General features: G+C 42.1%; 1 protein-coding gene across 1 annotated transcript in view; it reads left to right on the forward strand.

Moving 5' to 3' along the window:
• Positions 1-9,839: 9,839 nt before the first annotated feature.
• Positions 9,840-27,396, forward strand: part of TPH2 (tryptophan hydroxylase 2) — a 104,107-nt gene continuing 86,550 nt past the window's right edge. Inside the window, exons 1-5 of the mRNA XM_019959998.2 lie at positions 9,840-10,059; positions 13,026-13,178; positions 16,850-17,033; positions 17,131-17,231; positions 22,248-22,315. Coding sequence (XP_019815557.2) covers positions 9,955-10,059; positions 13,026-13,178; positions 16,850-17,033; positions 17,131-17,231; positions 22,248-22,315 — 611 coding nt within the window. The 5' untranslated portion in view covers positions 9,840-9,954. The remainder of the gene's footprint in view (positions 10,060-13,025; positions 13,179-16,849; positions 17,034-17,130; positions 17,232-22,247; positions 22,316-27,396) is intronic.

Here is a 27,396-nt window from a genome sequence, read left to right on the forward strand (position 1 = left end):
GATTATTTTTCAGGTACCTCCGTACTCTTACAGCCCATGTCTGTCCTTTAATAACTGCACTCGCCTTCTCCATTCATCTTGGGGAGGGACCAGGAAAATTTTTTGTTATCATCAGCGTATTTCCTTTTATCCTTCCCCTGAACATATTTCTTTACATCTCTGAAAATTCACTTTGATGACATTGTAATCTCAGTTGGATTTTTTTCTTTTTTTTGGCCATGCCATGTGACTTGTGGGATCTTTGTTCTTCAACCAGGAATTGTTTATTCCCTCTCCCCTCAGTTCCCACTGTATACATGCACCCTTCTTTGTTGTTCTATCTTCCAATATAGTTGATATAATATCAGTTTGTTCTTGTTGTTTAGTTGCTAAGTTGTGTCCGACTCTCTCGTGACCCCCATGGACTGCAACCCACTGGACTTCTTTGTCCATGGGATTTCCCAGGCAACAAATGCTGGAATGGGTTTACATTTCCTTCTTCTCCATGGGATCTTCCTGACCCAGGGATCAAACCTGTGTCTCCTGAGTCTCCTGCATTGGCAGGCAGATTCTTTACCACTGAGCCACCAGGGAAACTCGTTATATTGGTTAGGGCAATGCAGTTCTTAGCTGACACATGCCTTTCTTTGACCCTTTAATTTTTCTTTGGGAGTCAATTCTTATTAAGGGTGGTTTTTTTTGTTTGTTTTTTACATAATTATCAGTAATCCAATCTACCATATGTTTAAATCGGGGCTTGCCAATGATGGGGGCTTTACCATAGGGTTATCTGATTGCTCTATTTTGTTCAGAGCTCTCAATGTCTTTTCAGGTTTTTCTTTCTTTCCTGGTCAGAGTCTTCAACCATTTCCCCATGACCTGGCTGCAGGGTAAAAGCCCGGCTCTCAGCCTCCTGTCGTTTGAGTCTCTGTATTCAGTGCACACGTTCCTTTAATCACTTTACTTTCAGGGTAATGGTGTTCTCAAACATGTTTAGTGCCCTTCTGTCCAGAGGTCCTCTGTTTTACAGTTTCCAGAAAATAAGTTCCATTCATCCCCCTGGGGGCAGGAAGGGAAGTGGCTTGGCTATGTAGAATAGAAGAGGGGAATATAGAGCTTTAACTGCCTTTAAAAAAATAACAGTTTTATTAGGATATAATTCATGTGCCATAAAATGCACTCTTTTAAGTGTGCAGGTCACTGATTTTTAATATATTCACAGAGCTGTGCGAGTACTCTAATGTTTAACCTTAGAGTGTTTTCATAACTGTCAGAAGAAACTTGGCACTCAGTAGTGGTCATTCCTGCCTCCCCACTCCCCCCAGCGCCAGGTGACCATTAACCTACTTTCTGTCTGTCCACCTCTCTCCTCTCCCCCACCCCTTTTCTTGTCTGTCTTCACCTCTTCACCACATGTCATATAAATGGAATCATGCTCTGTGTGATCTCTTGTGACTGGCTTCTTCTACTCAGTGTGATGTTTTCAAGGTTACTTTCTTCCTTTATGTTACTGTTTATGGACACACCATATTTTGTTTTGTCTTTTCATTAGTTGATATCTGCGGTGTTATGAATTTCGGTTTTTTTTGTTGTTATGACTAAGGCTGCTGTAAACATTCATGTACAAGTTTTTATGTGGCATACATTTTCATTTTTCTTAGGTGTATACCAAAGAGTGGAACTGCTGTGTCATATGGTAACTCTAGGCTTAACTTTTTGAGAAACTGCCAAACATTTTTCCAAAATGACTACTGCATTGTAACATATACCTAGAGGTGAAATTGTTGGGTCATATGGTAGTTAATATTTTTTTTTTTTTTGTAGTTAATATTTTGATAGACTACCAAACTTTTCCAAAGTGACTCATCATTTTTCAATCCTATCAGCAATGTATGAGACTTGCTATTTTTCCACTTTCTTCCAATATTTGTCTGTCTTTTTTATTTTAGCTTTTCTAGTGGTTTATAAAGTAGTATCTTTTTGTGTATTTTGATTTGTATTTCTCTAATGACTAATGTTGAGCATCTTTTCATATACTCATTGGTCATGTATTCTTTGGACAAATGTCAGTTCAAATCCTTTGTCCATTTCAAAATTGGTTTACTCTTTTTTTCAGTGTCAACTTGTAAAAGACCCTTATAAATCCTGGTTACTGCCTTCTATGAGATACATGATTTATAAATACTTTCTCCCATACTATGGGTTGTCTTTTCATTTCTTGATGATGTCCTTTGAGACACAAAGTTTTTAATTTTGATGAGATCATATTTACATTTTCTTTGATTGCTTATGGTTTTGTTACCATATCTAAGAAAAAAATTGCCTAATCCAAGGTCATGAAGATATAATCCTGTGTTTTCTGCTGACTGTTATAGTTTTAGCTTTTAATTTAAGTCAGTGATTCATTTTGAGTTAATTTTTGTGTCTGAAGTAAGGTAGGAGTCAGTGTTCATTGTTTTTCACGTGGATATCCAAAGTTATTCTTTGCTGTCGAACAGTTTTAGCACACTTGTTGAAAATCAGTTGACCACAAATGGTCAAAACTTGTTTTGAACTCTAAATTCTATTCCATTTGTATGTCTACTGTCTTACGGGCTTCCCAGGTGGCGCTAGTGGTAAAGGACCTGCCCGCCAATGCGGGAGACATGAGAGACTTGCATGGGGAAGACCCTCTCGGGGGAGGCCATGGCAACCCACTCCAGTGTTCTTGCCTGGAGAATCCCTGTGGACAGAGGAGCCTGGTGGGCTATAGTCCAAAGGGTTGCAAGGAGTAGGACACAACTGAACTATAGTACCACACTGGTTTGATTACTTTGTTAAATTTTGAAATTGTTTAACAACTTCTTAAACAGTCTTTGAACAATTCTTTTTCAGTCTCCTCCATTTACCCCCACTTCTAGAGGTATTTGAGCCTTTCAGTTCAGTTCAGTTCAGTTCAGTCGCTCAGTCGTGTCCGACTCTTTGCGACCCCATGAATCGCAGCACGCCAGGCCTCCCTGTCCATCACCAACTCCCGGAGTTCACTCAGACTCACGTCCATCGACTCAGTGATGCCATCCAGCCATCTCATCCTCTGTCATCCCCTTCTCCTCCTGCCCCCAATCCCTCCCAGCATCAAGTCTTTTCCAATGAGTCAACTCTTCATATGAGCTGGCCAAAATATTGGAGTTTCAGCTTTATCATCATTCCTTCCAAAGAACACCCAGGACTGATATTTAGAATAGACTGGTTGGATCTCCTTGCAGTCCAAGGGACTCTCAAGAGTCTTCTCCAACACCACAGTTCAAAAGCATCAATTCTTCGGCACTCAGCTTTCTTCACAGTCCAACTTTCACATCTATACATGACCACTGGAAAAACCATAACCTTGACTAGACGGACCTTTGTTGGCAAAGTAATGTCTCTGCTTTTGAATATGCTATCTAGGTTGGTCATAACTTTCCTTCCAAGGAGTAAGTGTCTTTTAATTTTATGGCTGCAGTCACCATCTGCAGTGATTGAGATTCAATAATGTTAGCTGAGTTGCTTCTCAGTGTTCTTCATTGATAGCTTAGGATTCAGCTTTCTCACATTTACAAAATCTTTGATCATTTCATCTTCTTTTTAGCTTCCAATTTTTTTGTTGCTATTGTTTCTCCAATTTATGCTATTCTTTTGTGCCTTAAAAAGGAAAGGAAATCCTTTACTGTTGCTTTAGTAGGATTTCAGGAGGGAACAAAAATAGTTAAATCTACACTGTTAATTAGAAAGAGTACTTTAAAATCTGATATAGATGATCTGGACTTATTGCCTACACTTTGGAACCCACATTATCTTTAACTCCTGTAATCTGGGTTTATTTCCTCTCTTGCTAAAACTGCACTCTCTAAAGTCACCAGTGACAGTTTTGATAACCAAATCTAGCGGTTTTTCTCTAGTTCTCATTCCACTTCTCTGTAGTATTTGAAACCACTGACCATAAATTTTATCTCCTTTCTATGTTTCACCTCCTTTAATCTTTTTTACTTGGATGACTTCTCTTTTTCATTCTACCTTTAATTATGAGCATCTTTTGTGGTTTAGTTCCTGGGTTCTCTTGGTTATTTATTTATTATTAACATTTTTAAAATTTGTGGTAGAATGCACATAACATAAAGTTTGTATCTCACCATTCTTAAGCTCAGTGATGTTAAGTACATCATGTTATTGGGCAACCAATCTCCAGAACTTTTTATCTTATTAAATTGAAACTCTGTGCCCTGTTTTCCCCTCTCCCCAGCCCCTGACAAACTCCATTTTGCTTGTGAGTTCAGCTACTCTAGATACCTCATGTAAATGGAATCGTATGTATTTGTCTTTTTGTGACTGACATTTCACTTAGCATAAAGTCCTCGAAGTTCATCCGTGTTATCGCATTTGTCAGTATTTCCTTTTTACAGCTGAACAGCATTCCATTGTTTGTATATAGCATGTTTTGTTTACCACTTTGTTCATTGATAGACACTTGTGTTGTTCAGCCTTCGGCTCTTGTGAATAACAATGCTATTAACATGGGTGCAGGGCTTCCCTGGTGGCTCTAATGGTAGAGAATCTGCCTGCAATTCAGGACACCTGGGTTCCATCCCTGGGTCAGGAAGATCCCTTGGAGAAGGAAATGGCGCCCCATTCCAGTATTCTTGCCTGGAGAATTCCATGGACAGAGGAGCCTGGCGGGCTGCAGCCCATGGGGTGACAAGAGTCAGACAAGACTTAGTGACTAAAGTCAACTCAACATGGGTGCAAAAATATCTCTTTGAGTCCCTGCTTTCAATTCTTTTGCACACACACACAGGCTTTCCTGGTGGCTCAGATGGTAAAGAATCTGCCTGCAATGAAGGAGACCCAGTTTCAATCCCTGGATGGGGAAGACCCCTGGAGAAAGGAATGGCAACCCACTCCAGAATTCTTGTCTGGAGAATTTAATGGACAGAGGAACCTGGTGGGCTACAATCCATGGAGTTGCAAACAGTTGGACATGACTGAGTGATTAATGTATGCTGCTGCTAAGTCGCTTCAGTCATGTCCAACTCTGTGCGACCCCATTGACGGCAGCGCACCAGGCTCCGCCGTCCCTGGGATTCTCCAGACTAATGTATATATATGTGTATATACACATACCCAGAAATAGGATTGCTAAATCATACCATAATTATTTTACTTTTTTGAGGAATCTTTTTACTATTTTCTCAGAGGCTGTACCAGTTTATATTTCCCTCAATAGTTCAAAAGGATTCCAGTCTCTCTAGAGAGGATTTTTCTCTATATATTCTTTTATTTGGATAGTCCGTGTCCTGCGCCAGCTAACATCACTGAATTACTCTCAGATTTCTATCCCTAGCTCTAATCTACTTCCCAAATTCCAGTCTAACATTTATAATTGCACGCTATTTAAAGTTCCTTGATAGTACTGCAGTCAACTCAAATTCACTCTTTTTTTTCCAAAACTTTTTTCCCCTCTTTTTTTCCCAAAACGTATTCCTTCTTTGGAAATAGCGAAGACACCACCATTTACAGTCATGCAAGCTTGAGAGTTTAGTCTTTTTCCTATTTTGGACTTCACCTTCTATTTTAGAAGCAATATTCAGGCCCTCACCCCGCCCCTGCTGGCCCGGAGAGCCACCCCGTTGACTTGCTCCCCACCGCCCCTCCCCTCACCTCTCCCCTCCCCTCCCCTCCCTCCACCAAGCCCTCATCCCCTCCCCAACCCTCCCCTCCCCTCCCCCCACCGCCCCCTCCGCCCCTTTCTGCTGCCACCCGGAGCTGCAGGATGGCTAGGCTGCCGCAGGACCGTTCGAATCGTGCACTGCTGGCAGGGGTCCGGGGCAGAGGCTGAGCCCCTTGACCACTTCCGGTGTCCTGTGTGCCTAGAAGCCAGTTTAGGTGCCGAGTGGCCACGTCCTTTGGTTTGTATGCTGCAGGAATGTCTGAAACCGAAGATGTGTGGGGTGTGTCGCACCACCTGACCCTGGAGCTCCAGCGGCCCATTGACAGCCCAGAGACTTCTCACCATGCTGCCCTAGCGGTTTCTTCCCATCCAAGATCCAGGCACATGTGGCCTCTTGTCTGAATGTGGATTTCTGGTCAGTGGCTGAGGTTAGAAATGGCAGGGAGCTTTGGGCCTGTGCGCTGCGGCTGTGGGTCTCTCCCTACTTGCCTATGAGAGCTGCAGCTGCCCCAAACCCAACAAAGACAGGGCCTTTGGGGGCAAAGTCGTCTTCTTCAGTGTGCTGTAGCTTGGTGGCTTTAGTGGTAAAGAACTCGCCTGTCGATGCAGGAGACGTAGGTTTGATCCCTGGGTCCGGAGGACCCCTGTTGAAGGGAATGGCAAGGACACTCCAGTATTCTTGCCTGGGAAACCCCATGGACAGAGGAGCCTGGAGGGCTGCAGTCCATAGAGTTGCGAAAGAGTCAAATAACGACTTAGCAATTAAACAACAGCAACAGTCCTGACATTCAGATTTACAAATCATCAGTCCTTCATTCTGTTTTTCAAGTTTAATATTTGTCTTCCAAAAACTTACCTTCTCTTGGCTTTGCTTTTCCTACCTCTCTGAAATTTTTCCTTTCTTATTTCCCTTTTTATGTTCCTGGTTTTGTTTTGTTTTAAATTGCTTTTAAATTTGATGTTCCCAGGGTTTTCTGTTCTTGACTCTCTTTTCAAACAACGTATACTTTGTGAGTGAAGCTGTATTACCCCTTTTCAGCACTTGACAATAGCCAAATCTCTATATCCAGCTTAGGTCTCTTTTCATATTTTAAACCCATATACTCAAATGCTTATCAGACAGTTTCACTTGGTCATTCACATGCGATATATATAAGATCTAACTTTTAAGAGTTTCTTTTTTTTTCTTAATTTGCAATTATTTATGTGTGGTCTAGTTCAATGAATGAGACTGTAATTTACTCAGTCCACCCAGTCAGAAAGAAACTTGAGAGTTATTCTGGAAGATTTTTATCTGCTCCCACATCCAAGTAGGCATGTTGTCCTGTGTATTTTGCTCCTTAACATCTCTTGTTCTTTTCATTGCATACTCCCTCTCCTGGTTGGACTATTTCAGGTCCTAAGTGATTTTGCCTTTAGTCTTGAGGTCCTCCTCCAAGCTGCTACTTTTCTGAAATACCAAGATGGTTACACTGTTGCCTTGCCTAATGCCCTTCCAAGTGATCTCTTTCCCCTACAGGATAAGGTGATAAAGTGAAAAGCCCACTGAACGCCATTCAAGATTTATCAGGATTTGGAGCCCGTTTTCCCCTTCGGCCTTATCCTTCATGGCACCTTTGCCCCGGACCCACACTCCATTCTTGTTGAGCAACATCATTTGTTGATATATTTCTTATATTGTTCTCTCTACATGGACTCCTCTCCTATCTTCTATTCCATTCCAGTTAATAAACACAAACTCACTTTTAATTATTCAACCTCTAGAAAGGCCCACTTAACTCCCCTAAGGTAACACTGAGCACTCTGTCCCTTGTGCTTTTACTGTCTTCTGTAGAGAATTCAGCGTGTTTTGTTTCACTTATTTATTTGCACGTATGTCTCTTTCAGCTAGTCTGTGCCTTGCTTGAGAGTAGCAGTGTATCTCTTTTGTCTTTGCATCTCCAGGACTCAGTTTCAGTGCCTAACAGAGTGAAGTGAAGTCACTCAGTCCTGTCCAACTCTTTGCAGCCCCGTGGACTGTAGCCTACTAGGATCCTCCATCCAAGGGATTTTCCAGGCAAGAATACTGGAGTGGGTTGCCATTTCCTTCTCCAGGAGATCTTCCTGACCCAGGGATTGAACCTGGGTCTCCCACATTGTAGGCAGATGCTTTACCGTTTGAGCCACTAGGGAAGTCCTAACAGAGTGAGTCCTTAACAAATCTTTGTTGAATTACACATTTTCCCAAATCCTCTTTTAGATGAAATAATCTATGTATGTTTTCTTGAGCTTACTTTTGTTTCTTTGTTTGGAATACTCGAAGGTATAATGTAATAGTTGAGACCATGGATTTTGGAACCAAACTGCCTGAATTTAAATCCTGCCTCAGCCACCTTTTAATTATGTAAACCTTTGGCGTGTGTGTGTGCTAAGTCACTTTAGCCGTGTCCGACTCTTTGCGACCCTGTGGACTGCAGCCCGCCAGGTTCCCCTGTCCACTGGATTCTCTAGGCAACAGTACTGGAGTGGGTTGTCATGCTCTCCCTCAGGGGATCTTCCCGACCCAGGGATTGAACCCACGTCTCCTGCAGCTCATGCATTGCAGGCAGATTCTTTACTGCTGAGCCACGAGGGAAAACCAAACCTCTGGCAAGTTACCTAAATTCTTTGTGCCTCAGTTTCTCCATATATAAAATGGAAATAATGGTTACTGCATTGTAAATGTTGTGATGATGAATCACGTTTTATCTTAAAAAGTGTTTAGGAATTGGCAAATACTAAGTACTCAGTGACATTAACTATTATTATTGTTGTTTTTGTTATTATTACTTCTATCAGTATATTTAAACTTCACTTTCCTATTAGGTTATCAGAGCTGATTTTTAGAGTAAATTCAAGCCATTAATATTTCAAAAATTAGATCAAATAATAATTATGACCCCTCAGGACTCCAGAAACAATTGTCAATAAAATCCAGTTAATTTTTGCTCATCCATTCCTGTTTAGAAAAATTTTCATTTTGTTTTCTGTATAGACAAGCAGTGCCAGTCCTTGGTTAGTTTTGCAGTCAAACGTTGTCCATTAAAAAAAAATTTATTTTTTATTGAAGGATAATTGCTTTACAGAATTTTGCTGTTTTCTGTCAAACCTCAACATGAATCAGCCATAGGTATACGTATATCCCCTCCCTGTTGAACCTCCCTCCCATCTCCTTCCCCATCTCACCCCTCTAGGTTGATACAGAGCCCCTGTTTGAGTTTCCTGAGCGATACAGCAAATTCCTGTTAGCTATCCATTTTACATAAGGTAATGTAAGTTTCCATGTTACTCTTTCCATACATCTCACCCTCTCCTCCCCTTTCCCCATGTTCATAAAACTGTTCTCTATGTCTGTTTCTCCATAAACACGTCCATTTGATCAAGAGTCTTCAATACTTCAGGAGGCTATTAATATTTTCCTTGGTAACTTTATGATTTACTGAAGTTTGACTAGTAAGTTATCACTTGATCTATGCATTTCAAATTGTTGGACTTGTTCTAGTTTGAAGTCATCAAAGGAATGATTATATGGACATTTCATATCCTTTTCATTCCTACGTAGTGAGGAAGATTCTAGGGTTAGTGTCTCAACTATGCATGTATGTGGCTAAATCACAGCCTCGCATTTCCCTTACAATTGCCTAAACATCACTGCATAGTGGTATCACACGACTGGGGAGCAGTGCATTTTATGAACGCCATCACACACACAATTCCACTCACACAGTCATAACACATCAGATCAGAAAAAATTTATTAACATAAAGTAAAATGGCTTAGGGACTCTGCAATACTGATCTTTCTCGAATTATTTTACTTTTTTTTTGAAAACATTGAATTCATTACCTTAAGGGTGAGGCTAACTTGCCAGTAGCAGGTTTGAGAGATGAGAGTTAAGGTCAGGGGAGAGATGTTTTCTTTTACAAATAACACTCCGTTATGTATTGTTCTCTGCCACCCACGCCCAAGCAGCTACTCGACCTATGAAACAAACAAATAGCAGGGAAACACAGATAACCCCAGACTTCAGGTTTGTAATCTGACTGTGGCCATCGGCAGCCAGAAATGAGTTTCTTTCTAATCAGCCTTCCATCAGTCCCCAGTCACTCATATAAAGGGGCCTGGAAGGGGAAGATTCGCATTGCGTTTTCTTCAGCACCACGGTTCTGGTCAGCGCCCCGAGAGGTCCGCTGCCCGCCAGCTCCTCTCACCTCACTGTGGCTGCTGCCCCGCTAGTCCCGCTGCTACAGAGGAAGCAAATTACATCGGGACCCATGCAGCCAGCAATGATGATGTTTTCCAGTAAATACTGGGCAAGGAGAGGGCTTTCCCTGGATTCAGCAGTGCCCGAAGAGCATCAGCTGCTCACCAGCTTAACAGTGAGTACTGAGTAGCTGGCACTCCCTAGAGGAGTGTTTTCCAGGCTTGGGATAGTCCTATCCTTGCCACTGGGACACCTACTCTAAACACACACCCTTAATTCCTTCCTCTATCATCTGTCTAACCTGCCTTCCTCCTGCCTCTCTCCACCCTTCCTTCTCTCTCCATAAAGTAAAGCAGGTGTCCTGATCTCTACAGGGCAAAACTTTCTTTCCTCAAAGTTTTTGAGTTGAAAGTAAAGAAGTTCCCAAACATTAAGAATGAGAAGTTCTATGAAACAATGTCTTATATCAACAACCAAAATAAGTGTGCAGAATTTTTGAAAGGACCGTTTATTATGAGTTGGAACAGGGAGAAGAAATTAAATGGATTTTTATGGTTCCTGCAAGATTATTGTGTCTTCTGTAGCCTCTTCCATATATAAAACCTGGTCTTTAAACACAAAGTAATATTTTCTGGTTTTGTCTATAGGTGCTGTTTATTGGAATAAGAGAAAGATCAGATTCCTTTCAAAAGCTTTCCTGTGTTCCTCATTACTCCATTATTTTTGAGTTTAATTGATGGGGTAATGAAAGCAATATACCACTTGTTTCAATATTTAAGGCAGTTTTATTAAAAAAACAGTAACAGAATGAAAAAGTAACATTTTGCAGGATTTAGATTGTGATATGGGGTAATAATCATAGGATTTAATAAAGAAGACAGTGAATGAAAAATATATTCAGATTTATAATTATTAAAACTATTAAATGATATTTCATTACCATATTACCAGAGTTAATCAACCAATTACAATTCAGTGTGTATCATAGAAAAATCTGTTTTAGTATTGTAGCTCTGACTATGTGCCAGAGGGTTGTACTGTCCTAGTATATTATTACCCCTAAAAGTGTTGAAAAGTAATCAGGACAAGTTTTGAAGAACTGTTTAAATCAATTTGCAAAAATGAGTCTAAAACATAAATAAGTTTTCTAACATTTAAATGTTAGAAATGAATATTTGAATGAGATATTACAATGAAGAATTCTGAAGCCATAGTGACCTTCTGGGAGGAAAACTCAGAGTTATCGTTAATGTATAATAACCCTTTCATATAGAAAATACTACTTAAAATATATGAGATCTGTGGCAGATGTTGAGAGCACTACAACATTTGAGTTTTTAATGATGGAACATACTGTCAAATGCCAATGCCTGCGTAAACTTCTTTTGTCCCTCAAGTCATAAATTATAAAATATTTGTTTCTGTGATATATAAATCTAGTGAGTGAGGCAATGGTAACATGTGAAAATAAAGCCAGTAGAGAAATCAGAGGAAGAAAATAACAAAGAACTGTTCTCTGGGTTCCATATCAAATGTGCGTTTCTCAGTTTCATGAGCAAGTAATAGATTGGTATGACTGCAGTCTGTCACTGTCTGCCAGGGAGAAAGTTCTATTTGCCCAGGTCTTCATCTATGTATAAAGAACATGGAAAGGTACACTCCAGTCTGCATTCTGCTGAGTAAGTTTCCAGCTTTATAATTGTGTATTTCTGACAATGTGATCCAAGTTTCTGGAATCTGTCGTTTTTGTCTTTAGCCAGTAGGACTAGTAGTCATTACCTAGTTGTGTATTATTATGGTATCTTGGTTGGCCAGTGAAGTGCTAATATTTTTCGATTTCTCAGATTCTGCTCTTGGCTCCTAATGATGAGCTAGCCTCTTTGTTTCTTGATTTCTTTTTACCCTCCTCTTCCTTCCTGCCTTCCTTTCTGTCTCTCTCCCTCCCTCCCCTCCTTCATCTTTCTTTCTTTTCTTCAGTTTTTTCATGCAGCTGAATTTTTATGGCCACTTTTCAGATATCATCTGCTGACACAGGTGGTCTTCACTGAATACACTCCCATGTGCTGAACTTCTGCAGATAGACTCACATTGACCATGTGGATCTACTTGCAGAATGTAAGGTGATCAATTTCAGTGTATGTTCTGACATATTTCAGCACAAAATTAATATTTTGTTTTTAAGATTAACTGAAAAAATTATTGTGAAAAATATGTTTAGTAATTAATATAGCTTAATTCTATGTTTAGTAATTAATATAGCTTTGATATAATTCAACTAGGCTAACAGACCAAACTTCATGCTATAAAATCTGTTAGAAAGAAAGGAGTTATTCAGACAAGAGACTTTTTTTTTCCTTTTTATTATTTTTTATTTTATTTTATTTTATTTTTTAACTTTACAATATTGTATTGGTTTTGCCATATATCAACATGAATCCGCCACAGGTGTACATATGTTCCCCATCCTGAACCCTCCTCCCTCCTCCCTCCCCATACCATCCCTCTGGGTCGTCCCAGTGCACCAGCCCCAAGCATCCAGTATAGTGCATGGAACCTGGACTGGCGACTCGTTTCATATATGATATTATACATGTTTCAGTGCCATTCTCCCAAATCATCCCACCCTGTCTCTCTCCCACAGAGGCCAAAAGACTGTTCTATACATCAGTGTCTCTTTTGCTGTCTCATATACAGGGTTATTGTTACCATCTTTCTAAATTCCATATATATGCATTACTATACTGTATTGGTGTTTTTCTTTCTGGCTTACTTCATTCTGTATAATAGGCTCCAATTTCATCCACTTCATTAGAACTGCTTCAAATGTATTCTTTTTAATGGCTGAGTAGACAAGAGACTTTATGATGGTCAGATTTTTGTTGCTATTAAAATGAAGCAAATATGATTTCCCTTTAATTTCAACCATTGGATGATATCTTTGAGCATTGCAAAATAGTGCCCATGAATAAATTAGACCAGTACTTATGATCGATAGTTATAAGTGGCTTGGCAACTTCTCCTTGAGTTTGTATGCTTGCTAAGGGTTCCAGCATATGAATGGAATATCTGAAAAAGAATCTGGTTACAGAGAACTCTGGAATCCTAACTAATACTTTTGTGTGTGTTTCTCCCTTCTTGAAGCTAAATAAAACTAACTCTGGCAAAAATGATGATAAAAAAGGCAACAAGGGAAGCAGCAAAAATGACACTGCTACCGAGAGTGGCAAGACGGCAGTTGTGTTCTCCTTGAAAAATGAAGTTGGTGGATTGGTCAAGGCACTGAAACTCTTCCAGGTGAATGTAAAACATCATTATCCAACTTTAAAAGTGTCTGTGTGCTGGTTTACAAACCTGTCATCTCTTATGAAGTATCACTGAATCCATTTCTAGATAATGTGTTGAAACGTTCAAAGAGACCAAACTTCATGAAGCTCTATAAGAGGGGTTGGTCTGTCAAACAATAAAATAAACATTCATGGAAATAATGGTTTATTAACTCACAGTCAGCCGATTAGTAATTCTGCATACTGTTGTCAGGTGAGGAAGTCGGTACTTTAAAAGTGTGAGCCTCACTCCTGGAAAGGCAAAGACAAAAGAAGCCAAAGAAGGTATCTTTAAATATTAAGAGCTTGCAGCCTGATTCAGTTTGTTCACATTTGATTCATGCATATGTCCTAGAGCACATTGATGGCATAAAATGTGATATGTTAGTATTCAGTTCAGTTCAGTTCAGTTGCTCAGTCATGTCCGACTCTTTGCGACCCCATGAATCGCAGCACGCCAGGCCTCCCTGTCCATCACCAACTTCCGGAGTTCACTCAGACTCACGTCCATCGACTCAGTGATGCCATCCAGCCATCTCATCCTCTGTCATCCCCTTCTCCTCCTGCCCCAATCCCTCCCAGCATCAGAGTCTTTTCCAATAAGTCAACTCTTCACATGAGGCGGCCAAAGTACTGGAGTTTCAGCTTTAGCATCATTCCTTCCAAAGAAATCCCAGGGCTGATCTTCAGAATGGACTGGTTGGATCTCCTTGCAGTCCAAGGGACTCTCAAGAGTCTTCTCCAACACCACAGTTCAAAAGCATCAATTCTTTGGCACTCAGCTTTCTTCACAGTCCAACTTTCACATCCATACATGACCACAGGAAAAACCATAGCCTCGACTAGACGGACCTTTGTTGGCAAAGTAATGTCTCTGCTTTTCAATACGCTATCTAGGTTGGTCATAACTTTCCTTCCAAGGAGTAAGCGTCTTTTAATTTCATGGCTGCAGTCACCATCTGCAGTGATTTTGGAGCCCAGATAAATAAAGTCTGACACTGTTTCCACTGTTTCCCCATCTATTTCCCATGAAGTGATGGGACCAGATGCCATGATCTTCATTTTCTGAATGTTGAGCTTTAAGCCAACTTTTTCACTCTCCACTTTCACTTTCATCAAGAGGCTTTTGAGTTCCTCTTCACTTTCTGCCATAAGGGTGGTGTCATCTGTTTATCTGAGGTTATTGATATTTCTCCTGGCCATCTTGATTCCAGCTTGTGCTTCTTCCAGCCCAGTGTTTCTCATGATGTACTCTGCATAGAAGTTAAATAAGCAAGGTATAAGCACTTGTTATTCCCCTAAGCCTCATTGTTTCAAGAACCTAACATGTCTTTTGTAAAGATGAGTCATTCTCCTTATATAGGACCTAGGACTGTGTGTGTGCTAAGTCGCCTCAGTTGTGTCCAACTCTTTGCAACCCTATGGACTGTAGCCCACCAGGCTCCTCTGTCCATGGGATTCTCCATGCAAGAATACTGGAGTCAGTTGCTATGCCCTTCTCCAGGGGTATCCTCCCAACCCAGGGATTGAACACACTTCTCTTACATCTCCTGCATTGGCAGGCAGATTCTTTACCACTAGCGCCACCTGGGAAGCCTGGGAGCTCTGGCTAGCTTTCTCTTGTAGAAACACAGTCATCCAAGTGGGTGGGTTGAAACCTCAAGAAAGATTGTGGTTGAGGGGAAGGTTATAAAAAGCCAGAAAAACTCTTGACTTCTTGCCTGGGTACACCTGACAGCTTCCCTCTCCTTCAGGACATGCCTCTTTTACCAGTGGGTTTTGTTTGGGGGCACTGGCCATAGTTAGAGCTATAACGGGGGCTAGCACCGTTTGGTGCCTTGGGCTGCTGGTGCCATGGAGAGACTGAATTGCGGGCAGAGGTTTCAGACCTGTGTTCTCTTGGCTCGGCTAATCCCTAGCTGCTTCCTAGATTCAGTAGCTTCATTTGTAAAATAGCAGTAATAATTCCTACCTAACAAGGTTGTTGTGCTGAAATAACAGGAGTGTAAGTGCTTTGTAAAGTGTGCAGACATTAGGCATTATTGTGATGCCTCTTTGATGACCATAGAGGGGAAATTAGCAGCCTGATTTGGAAAATATTTCCTTGTTCTCTTCTGACCTTGAAGAAAGGATCAGGTACAATAAACAGTGGTAATGGAAGTTTGGGGAAATATTTTACACATAATGATATCGTCCAGTGCTGTCTCCATACAGTGCCGAATGGCAGGCCAATTCCAAGCTGGGTGCAGTGGAAAAACCCCAGGAGACACAGTCGTCAGCTCTGGGTTTTCACTTGGCCATCAGCTGGTGCTGGGGTCTTAGTTACATCACTTAACCCATCTGGACCCCAGTTTTCTTGTCTAAAAATATCCACTCTGCTTCAACCAAAGTCCACGCAGTGACCCAGTTGTGTGAAGACGCTTAAACTTTGAACCTCATGTTAATCTTACCTTTATTACCTCCCAATTTAGAAAATATGGCATTATTGCAAAACTTATTAAAAACATAAGTAGAGCAATTAGTGGCCTGGTCACAGGATGAGTTTCTTTATACAGAGAAGGATGCTGTGATTTCATCCTGGTCTGGCACTGGAAATTGCCTATCCTGCTGCTGTGCTGAAAGGTCTGAGGCCTCCCGGACTGTACTAGGAGTTATGCTGATAATCAGAGGCTAGTGGACTATTGGGGAGGTATCTGCTTGTCTGGGGGTGGTTAGGATGGAGAGAACTTAGTCTTCAGTTAACTGAGGACAAAGAAACACTAAATCACTGGGGAAATTTAAACCGGAGACTTAAGTGTGAAATTGCGGCCCTGCTTTGAACATCTTATTGTAAGGAGCTTTTACTCATGAAATCCATCATGATAGTTGGCAGCAACACATTCTTGGATGAAGTTAGTTAGCCTGGAGGTTGCTGAAAGAGAATAGTTCCTAAGTGGTTCCGTTAGGGAGTCTTCTTTTATCTTCTTGCCTACAGAGATCCTTCCTTAGCTACTTTTCTTGCTTCCTTCCCCCACCCCACCCCCCTAAATTGTGGGCCACTCTTCGGTCAGTGTTTCCCAAATTTCAGTCATTTTCATGTCACCTTCCCCGTTTCTGCCTTATTTGCCTGCTGTTCATACTATTAATTATTTCTTCTACAATTATCTTAAGTTTTATTTCAGAAGGAAATGTTTTAAAAAAAAAAAAAAAAAAAAAAAAGAAGGAAATGTTTTATTACTATAAAATCAAGAGTTTGAGTTATAAGTTTTTTGGGAAAATATATATAAAAAAATCAATCAATCTGACAATATGATATATAACAGAATGATAAACTAATTTTTCCCCCCAAATAAGCATGCACACCACCATTGGGATGTGGACTCCTCTAGAAAATGATAATCTTCATAATTATTATACATTTTATGGGGCCCTCTTATTGAAAAAGAGACAGGAAAACCTATGCACAGTTACTGTTCTTATTCATAGAGACAATGGCTGGAAAACATTTCCATGTTTTAGTCAACCAAACAGGGAGATAATTGTCTTTTCCTCTTTTGTGGGCACTTGGCACCTTTCTGCTTACATGTTAAACAAGGACAGTCCATGGCATGTCTTTTGTTGTGCCCTGAAGGTGATTTAGATATGTTGTTTATACTTTCACAGGAAAAGCATGTCAACATGATTCATATTGAGTCCCGGAAATCCCGGCGGCGAAGTTCGGAAGTTGAAATCTTTGTGGACTGTGAGTGTGGCAAAACGGAATTCAATGAGCTCATTCAGTCACTGAAATTTCAAACCACGATTGTGACGCTGAATCCGCCTGAGAACATTTGGACGGAGGAAGAAGGCAAGGCCAGTTTTTGTCTGTTGGGTGATTTTGCAAGCTGACATGTGTTGCAAAGGGGAAAGCTAATATTTTTGAACCTGCACTGTGTTTCCAACAGAGTTGGAGGACGTGCCCTGGTTTCCCCGGAAGATCTCGGAGTTAGACAGGTGTTCTCATCGAGTTCTCATGTATGGTTCGGAGCTGGATGCCGACCACCCAGTAAGTGCCCAGTCAAATCCATCCTGCATGTGCTCTTCCAGCATATGGCAGTGCCATGATGCTTTATCATAGAGCAATTTATTATTTATTCCCTGTAACTGAGAGCAGGCTCTTAAATGATAAAGCTTCTCTATACGTATTCGTTGGCTGGAAGCAGGTTAGAAGGATGGTAGTTCCACCTTGCTTTTATTTTTAAAGGGGTTGGATAAAAGAGGAGGAGAGTATAAACCTTGGAGAGCATTTCTGTAGAAGTAGACAGCCTGAAATATACTTGCAGATGGTGGCCCTGGGAAGAAAGGAGGAAGTGAACTTGGTCGCCTCTTTGGGAAACTAGGGAGGACTTGGTGTTATGGGGCTCAGTGAGAGAGTAAAATTCTCCTTGTTATTTTCCGTGACGGGAAGTAGTTAGGAGCAGAGCAATGTGGTGGACTTCAGTCTCAATGGAAAGGCAGAGGGTGATAGAATCAGACCATAATGGAAGACGCATCTCTCCTTCCTGAATCTATTTACCGCCAACTCAGCTCTACAGCTGTAAAAATGACCACCTTTAAAGAAATATGATATGTAGTAAGCATTTCCCATTATTCCCTCTCTTCCCCTTAACATCAGTTTTTATTTAACGCAAGAGGCCTGAAACTTCTTTATGGTCAGAATGAAGTACAGTTAGTAGCCTGGGAGAAGCAAGCAATATACTCCTTCGTTACAAAGAATTTTCCCCCAGTGCCCTGTGTCTAAAAGTGGTGGGTTAAAGGGTGAAACCCGAGCAGATTGGTCATGCTTATAGGAGTCTTTTGTGGACTGAGGGTAATGGTTTTCAGATATCCATTTTATTTAAATGGAGGAAGTCTGGAAATCTGACAGACTGCACAGTGGTTCTCTAAGTGTGGTCCTGGGACCAGCTGCCTCGGTATCACCTGGGAGCTTGTCTCACTAAGCCCACACGCAAGTGTGAGAACCACTGCTTTAAAGGAAACCAGGACAACTTCAGCAAGAGCGAGCTTTTCAGTCAAACCAGTCTTTTGGCATAAAATACAAACTCAAACCAATTTGTAGCATGCCATTTAGTGGTCAGACAAGCCTAATTCAATTCCATGATTCAAAAAACTGAGTTCGCTCAGACACATTGTTACATTTGCCAGTATAGCTTAAAAATTCAGAATAATTCACAGTAGTTCACATGAAAGGCTCCTGAACTTTAGAGAAATACTCAAAAGTATCTTTAATAATCATCCATTTGTTTATCTTCCCCTTCTCCACCTCAGAGGCGTCAGAATTAGCACAGAAGCCTGATTTAAGATCTTAGCAGTAACAGGACGGCTCAGACACCAGCTGTTAATTTGCAGGATGACCTTGGGCAAGTCCCTCTACTTCTGCAACTCAAATTCTTTACATAAAAAGCGGACATAAAATGCTTATTGAGCTCAAAGGGGTGTTTGAAAGGCCTAGTTAATAAAACAACTGGAAAGCATTTTGGCAAGAGTAAATGCTTAATTCTGGGAAAAGAAATGCTGTATTAAATCATGCAGATCAATGCCTGGACAGTAAAGGGTTTTTTTTGCTAACCTCTCATTTCCAAATGCTCCCCTTAGTCTAGTTTGGAAATTACTCAAGCTAGAGAAAGGGGGTCAGAACAACCACAGGAACCACTGACCTTGCTGTGAAAAAATATATTCTAATACCCAGCATAAATTGTTATATGCTTAATTTTGTTCCATCATTCCTAATTGCTCCCGTCTTATGATACCTTCTCTTATTTTCTATGCAGCCACTTGAGATAATTGCAGGTACTTAGCAATCTCCTACCTGACTCATCATTTTTTACCACATATATTTCTTTTACATAAGCACACCAAATTTTCATTATGCAAAATTTAATATTGCTAAGTTGGTGTTTTTAAAATTATTATTTGATGAAGATACATAAAAGTTTCTAAGGAATTTTTGTGCCTGGGAATAATTTCAGTCCCAAGGCAGGGATTATTATGTTAGGATCACGTTCTTGTGCTGAGATGGCTCACAAGGGGCTTGGAATATGAGTCATGCTGCTGAGGTTCTCAAGAAAGGGTTAAATATGTAGGTGAGTCCATCTCAAACATTAAAGGACGTACAAATCATGTAGATCTTTTCAAAATGCAGGTGGAGGTCCTGAGATTCTGCCTTTCTAGGGAGCTCCCAGTTGAGGCGTACACTGGAGGTCTGGGGACCACACTTTGAATAGCAATGGCACCCCACTCCAGTACTCTTGCCTGGAAAACCCCATGGACGGAGGAACCTGGTGGGCTGCAGTCCATGGGGTCGCTAAGTTGGACACGACTGAGCAACTTCACTTTCACTTTTCACTTTCATGCATTGAAGAAGGAAATGGCAACCCACTCCAGTGTTCTTGCCTGGAGAATCCCAGGGACGGGAAGCCTGGTGGGCTGCTGTCTATGGGGTCGCACAGAGTCGGACACGACTGAAGCGACTTAGCAGCAGCAGCAGACTTCGAGGGTCTTTCAAAGTGGGATTCAAGGTTCCCTGCATAAGGCTCTCATTAAACATGCAGTACCTGAGGGGCTCATCTGAAGCCTACTGAATCAGATCTTCCAGGGATGAACCCTGGAATCTGCCTTTAAATGGATTTACCAGAGAGTCCAGTGAGCTCTAAAGTTTGAGAACTTGTGCCCTAACTCGGTGATTCTCGGCCCTAGCTTTCCATTTAGATAATCTCTGGGAAATTAGAAAAATATACTAATGCCAGCATCTCATCTCAGTGTGCTTACATCAAAACCTCTGGGAATGTGTCCAGGTTTGGAGTATTATTTAAGCCTTGGCAAATGATTCCAGTGTTGTGCCAGGGTTGACCGATTTGGGATAGCTATGCTTGCCAGTGTACATTCAGCTGAGCACTTTTGGGTGCTGGTTGGGTCTTCAGTTCCCCTTGATTTAAATTGAGAGAGGAAGGGTCATGTCTAGCAGATACTCTCTAAGTGCTTGTGCTGCCAGATTTAGCAAATATAAGTATAGGATGCTCAGTTACATTTTCATTTCACATAAACAATAACATTTTTTTAGTATAAGTAATGTCCCAAATACTGCCTGAGTGTCTTATATTTTATCTGGTAACCTTATCCCTGGCATCAATTTACAATGGATGGCCAAGGAATTCTGTGTCTCTGTAATCGCTAGTGTCGCTAGCATCTCTGTTCTATTTTGCCAGTCCGTGCACGTTTCAGTGCTGAAATTTCTGGTTTGCCCATAACGCTTGTGTAATTACCACCATGCTAGGCTGATGAGCCATGATGAGTAAATCACTCTCTTGTGTGCCTGGAAAAGGTGCAGGTGTTTGCCAAGGAGATAGTCAAGATTCTTTGGGAAGCCCAGCAGATTACGGTGCTGTTACCATGGTGTCTGGTTTGGCAGGAATCAGGGAACAGATGCTCAGATTTTCACATAACTCTTTTCCTTTCGTCGCGGCCTGCTTTCTCTTTGAGTCTTAAGGGTGCTTGGAATTCTTCAGTTTTACCATCCCAGGTTCCTGGGTGTGACTAGTGAGTGTTTAAATCCGCACTTTCTAGCACTTTCTACCTCTGTGGCATAAGACCTTTTTCTTAGGTCGCAGACCCATTTGTAAAGGTGGTCACAAATTTTGTAACTGTAATCACAGATTTTGTATATAGACATTGAAGGCTCTGTCAGCCTGCTTTTGAACTCCAGTTTAAAGACCCCCAATTCATAGCGAAAAAGAGAGTGCTAGCCTTGAGGGTGGGCGCACTTCCCTTCTGCAGGGCCTTCGGGTGACCTCAGGGCACTCACTGTCTCCCTCTGTTGCTGACCTTTTGTCATTGCTGAGAGAAAGGCTCTTGGCAGTGGACGTTCTTTGTTTCTGTTCGGCATTCAGTCCTGTGAAGATTTCTGACCTCAAAGCCAGTTCTCCTTCAGCCGGAAGAGAGAGCAAAATGAGCTAAGTTTCCCCTTAAACGTGTCTGAGTGGATGCCGACTGGGCAGAGGCGGCTCAGGCCTTTGTGGGCCTGTCCCGGTTCTCCTCCCGGAGCCGTGGTCCCGGCAGCCTGTCTTCTCGCCCGACCTTCTTGCCCAGAATGGCCCTCCTGTCTTGGGTTTCCTTCAGGGCTCCAGGGGTTGCAGAGGTAAGAAGTTAAATTGAAACCATACCATCTGGGCTTCCAGCTGTTTGAAGAAACACCCCTGGGAAGATTGTCTGAAGGTACCTGAAAGAAAGGGAAACTGAAAGTCTGTTGACAAGAGAGACTCTTGAGTAAACCAGGAAGTCCTCTTAGAAGGATTCCACTTGATAGGAGAATGACAGACAGGATGGTTAATTTCCCAAGAGCGTGATGATGGGTAAAATCTTGAACTTGGCTGAAAACTAGTCAGAATTATAGGAACTCAGAGGGAAATGGAGCTAGCTTGCTATCCTGTGTCTGGATCCCTTGTAATAGATTTTGCTATACTATACTATATTATACTATGCTATACTATACTATAATCGATGTGGCTATACTCATAACGTACAGCAAAACCTCTTTAATTCATCCTAATTTGGGATTTTGATGATTATTCTGAGTGATAGAATTTTAATGCATGAACATTTACTGGTTATTTGCACAAGGCAATTAAATTTAGGTTAACTCACTGAAAAGCCATGTTAAAGGGATCTGTTTTATTGAACAGATAAGATTAATTTGTAATTAAGATCAGTTACATGTAAATGATACTTGAAAACCAAAGGATATTGTTCACAATATCAATTTGCTTAACTAAGCCATTCTGCTTACTTACGGCGAGGTTAACTTTAGTCTGAATTCCCACGCATCTCAAATTAGGATAGCCCAAATTTAATGAAGTTTTACTGTAAGTACAGTTTGCTTCTGCTCTGTCATCAAGGTGGTCATCCAAGGGGGAAAATTACGTTTGAATTGGACACTCAATAAACATCACAGCAATTTTCTTTTAGGCCTTCTGCAACTAACTTTTTTGGCAGCCTGTTAAATGACTTCATCTCTTTTCTGTTTAAGGGATTTAAAGACAATGTCTATCGACAGAGAAGAAAGTATTTTGTGGATGTGGCCATGGGTTACAAATAGTAAGTACCTGTGTGACTCTTTCCTGTGACTTGTTGCTGGCGGGTTAGGTAGAGCACATGCTGGGTTAAACAGATCTGTCTTCCCGTCCCTTTTAACTTTTGCAGAAAGCGGACATCAACCATTTTATACACTAACCAACTCTGTAGGCTTTAAATGCCAACACGGATATTTGACATGTGGGTATAATTGCAAAATAATGCGTGTTGTGGGCCAAATGCCGAGTGCTACATTTTTGCCATGGTACTCAGAGCTCAACTAAGGCAAGGAGCCATTTCTGTACACTCTGCAGGGCCTGGGAAATGTGTTTTTCCTGTTTTTACTTTTGACTTGACTTTTTAGTAACTCCCTTCCATGTCCAGCTTCCCCAGTGAAAGTAGAGGACCCCACAAGAATGACGAAAAGGCTCATGTAAGCAGCCATCACAGAAGAGATGTGGTTGTTTTATAGGAAAAGGAAACTTCCTATAACCTGGAGCGTTTTTGTTTTTTTTAGTTATTTATTATTTGGCTGCGTGAAGTCCTAGCTGTGGCGCTCGGGATCTTCCGTCTTCGCAGCAGTGTGTGGACCGGGGATCTTTAGTTGTGGCATGTGGGATCTACTTCCCTGACTAGGGATCAAACCCAGGCTCTCTGCCGTGGGATCCCAGAGTCTTAGTCACTGGAGCACCAGGGAAGTCCCTAAACTGGAAGAGTTTCATCCCCAGTCGGGGATTATGCTTGAGGTGAAACTGGAGAGCCTTGGCACTGGGCCAGGTGGCAGTGGCAGGAGGTTTGTGACTGGCAACAGTGAGTGGTGGTGGCCGCAGGCCACACCTGGAAAGATGGAGCGGACGTCAGGCCTCTGTTTCTTCTGCTCACACTAATAAAAATCACGCACAGACCATCACCGCGCTGTCGCTGCTTTCCTTTGGTGTTCAATCAGCTACGTGAATCTTGTGAACAGAACACACTGTAAATCCATACCGGGTAGGGAAGTGTCTTTCTTCCTCTCATTGAGGCTGGTGAGAGGCTTGACTGTTGTGTGGGGCAGGTTTGTCCTTGGTGAGAATTCGGGACATTACGTGTGTTCTAGAGGGTACCCGTGTTTCCTTTTTTTATTTAAAGGAATCTGACACACAGGTCCTTAGAGCAAAGTGAGCGGATCCCCCCACACCTCTGGCTGGCGGTCCTGTGCTCATTTCTAACCTCCTCTGATGCTTTGGATGCTCTTCCCTCTCCCAAGGCACCCCTCACTCTTTCTTATAAGCATGAAAAACGGGGACTCTTCGGCACGCTTTTCCGTGTGTGTCTCCTCTCATCCTGACTCTTCTGTTCCAAGCAGGTTCTTGAGCCTCTTTAGACAACGGTGCCTTTTTGTCCCCTTGCAGCAGCAGCGTGCTCACGGCTTGCCCTGGCCCGGGCCTGACCTCACGGCCCTTGCATCCTCAGCACCATCGCTGTTAGCTCCATCTCCCAGGGCCCCCAGTCAGATTGCCCAGTGAAGACTCTGATGGGCAATATGCACCTTTTCACATCAGGCCCTGGTAGATGGCCATGACTTTAATATTGGTCCCCTTGGTTCACAGACCCTCCCTGTGAAATCTGGTCATGTCTGCATAGACAGAGGGTAGGCAGGACAGGCCTTTGGGCACGAGCTGCCCAGGACATGGTAAAAGCTCAGTTCTTGGCAGAGCCTTTTTCTTTAGATAAAACAGACAGACAAAAATGTATTTAATACACAGATGCTCTATGGAATGTATTATATATATAAGAACAATTGTATGTATGTGTGTGTGTGTGTGTATGTGTATATATATATATATATATATATATATAAAGGATTTTGTCAGCATAGGGATCAAGTGTGTGTGTGCGTACTGAGTCATGTCTGACTCTTTGTGACCCTGTGGACTGTAGCCCACCAGGCTCCTCTGTCTCTGGAGTGGGTTACCATTTCCTTCTCCAGGGCATGTTCTCAACCCACAGCTGTTGCTGCACCTCCTGCATTGACCAGTGGATTCTTTACCACTGAGCCACCAAGGAAGCCTGTAGTTACGATCAAGGGACTACCTCAAATATTAGTTATTTCTTCTTGTGGACCCCAGAAATTGGACCAAGACAGGCTTACAATGTAGTGACACTAGTAGAAACTGGTATACGTGAGTCCACCCGTTTCAAGGAGCACTGATAATGGGGAGTTTTATGGTCTTAAAGAAAGCATATTTGTCTGGAGAGGAGTGGAAAAGAGCATATAGTTATAATGATGAAGGGTGAGGCCCTCAAAGTGTTAACAAGAGCTTGCAGTTGCCATTTTCCATTAGCTAAAGTGTGAAATTGAGGCCTGGTGTCTCCAGAAAATGAAAGTAAAAACTGGAGGTTGGACGGGCTGCATGCAGGTGGAGCAGTCCAGGATCTGGTTCCCGTTTGGAGGGGACTGACTCCTAGTAACCGAACGTGCAGGAGGCTGAGATAGGCAGGGCACTGCCTCTTCATCATTACCTACCTAGACAGAAACCATTCTTCTGCAGTCCTGATGCCAGGGAGGTCAGATTACACTAGTCAGTGGATACAGCGTCAAAGCAAAGGGTGTTTGGATAAGAGAGTTTGGAATCCAGGGGCCTTGTAACCCTCTCCCCCTGGACAGTGCTGACCATAAAGAATAAGAAAGTGGTTCAAAGCTGGAGTTTTGGAGTCAGACAAGGTGGAGTTGGAGTTCTAGCCTCCCTGCTCCCTAGCTGGTAAGCGCCTCAGGCCCTCCTTCTGGGAAGTGTGTCTGACAGGAGGGCCCATCCCGGGGCTGTCAGGGCTACGAGAGAGTGTGTATGCTGTGCTGAGCACGAAGGTGGCTCGCAGTTTGTGATCATGGGTGTCAGTTACTGCTCTTACATCCACCCCCTCCCTTTCCTCAGGCTGGCTTCTGCTTCCATTGATCTACTGGCTCATTCTTTAGCCATCTTAATAGCACCATTTATGTACCATCTTAGGAAATACTATAGTTTGAACATCCTGAGAAGTAATGCTTGAAAGAAAATCTCTCCAGTTTCTCATTTAAAAGGCTGCTCCTAGACTGATAACTCTTCATGCTGAACAGCCTCCCTCTTTATGGAGAAATTTCATAGAAAACAGTCACATTCCCATTTGGGTATGTGTGGGAAGCTGCCAAGATGCTGAGAAAGATCACCCGTTGCCTCGGGTGCTTCTTGTAAGTGGATGGTGTGAGGGGAGTGCCTGCCGGGAGTGGTGGGAAACACAAGCCTAGGACTTGAGGGAAGTGGAGAGAAAAGGATGGTTCCTTAATGCCCTTCATGTCGTCATCACTGTGGCTTCTCTGACTTTGAGGATGGATATGGGCTAGCTGTTACGCATGTGTGTGCATGTGTGCAGGCTCATATGATGGTGCTGGTGGGTTGGGGTACAAGTTCTTACAAATCCCAAGTGGGCCTGAGCCATGGTCTCCAGTGTGCCATGCGGTAAGGAAGGTTTCCTTTTGGTTTAACAGAAAAAAAAGATGCAATTTCTAATTGCAATATGTATTTTCTAGTGCTATCGGCTTTCCAAGTGAGCAAAGGGGAAAGATGTCAATACAATAATTACTTAAGTTCACTTGAGTGGCTTCTGGAAGCATGCTGTGACTGCATTTTTCCAAACTGAAGCTTGGAACCACTGGCCTGAGGAGCCAGATTATTTGAAATTGGGGTGGTCCTGAAAAAAATTCAGCAAGTGAGGTTTCTGCAAATATAGTTTGGTAATAATAAAATTAGGGACTATTTGAACATGGGGAAAATAATTCCGTTCCCTGTCGATAGTTCGTTCAGGCTTTATAGACACTGAGAAGGTCAGAAATATAGATGGAGATGGAGCACAGATATTTTAGTGGTGTCGTAGCAATTGGCAGGATGGAGTCTGAGGTGTCAAAAGATGAAGAGAAGGAGAAGAAGCGAAATACAGAATAAGGTATTTCTGGGGAAAGAAGCCCTCTGGGGAATCCGTGTTGAATACCATATTTTCTATGATAGTCCTGAAAGGATAAAGCAGGGGGAAAGAATCAACACAAGCAAAGAGAAATGAAAAAATTCCACTCGATGATGGAAAAACAGCAGGCTCAAAGTCTGTGTTGCCATGAGACATAAAGCGGAAAGGGAGTGTGGCCGCGCGGCATGCTGAGAGCTGTGCATAGGGGCCACTCAGGGGGTTTCTGATTGGCAGAGCTGCCGGGAAACAGGACTGATTACCCGGAGGCCTGTGGCTGCTGCAGACATGCCTGAATGGTGGGCCGCGAGGCTCTGGAAGGCCTGATTGCCTGGCCAGTAACAGCAGAGGAAGCCTTCATCAGTGCAAATATCACTCTCCATAGCCAACCTGAGATGGAAGGCGGTGGATGGGGAAGGAATACACTGTTTCTGAAATCATCTGTGAGACACCCTGTCCCCCAAACCCTGATCTCCTCCACCCAAATAAAAGAAATCCTGGCATAAACAGAAAAAGAAGCCTCCTGCTTAGATAATGTGACAGGTACACGGACATGTACTTCAGAGGAAATGGAAGTGCATGGCGGTGGGGTGGCAGATGGTATGTGGAGGAAGAGAAAATTTTGACTGTGGTGCTGGGGCTGTCAGGTCTGAAACTCTTCAGTTCTGTGTCATTGGCATCTTTGTATTTAACGCTGGTGTTTAGCTGCTACATGTCTGTAGGCTTCACGACTGTTACACTGTGGGGAAGAGAAGTCAGTAATATACATATTTAATTGACTAGATATAAACACATCTTTCTTTGGGAGCTATTGTAATGATTATTCCTCAACAATAGGCATGTATATTTAATTATAATTTTGGTGGGGGGGAGCTGTACTTTTTTCAATCCATCTTATTCTCTTGGAAAAGAGGCCCTGAGCTCTGACTTTAATCATGCCACTCCTGTTTGCTTTAATTTAATATGACTGTGATTGTGCTTTGTTGTGAATGTACTTTCTTCTGGTTGAAATTGAGGAGGTATATGATTTTTTGGGGCTCCAAAATCACTGTAGATGGTGATTGCAGCCACAAAATTAAAAGATGCTTACTCCTTGGAAGGAAAGTTATGACAAATCTAGATGGCATATTCAA

Source organism: Bos indicus, chromosome 5, assembly GCF_029378745.1.
Source record: "Bos indicus isolate NIAB-ARS_2022 breed Sahiwal x Tharparkar chromosome 5, NIAB-ARS_B.indTharparkar_mat_pri_1.0, whole genome shotgun sequence".
NCBI lineage: Eukaryota > Metazoa > Chordata > Mammalia > Artiodactyla > Bovidae > Bos > Bos indicus.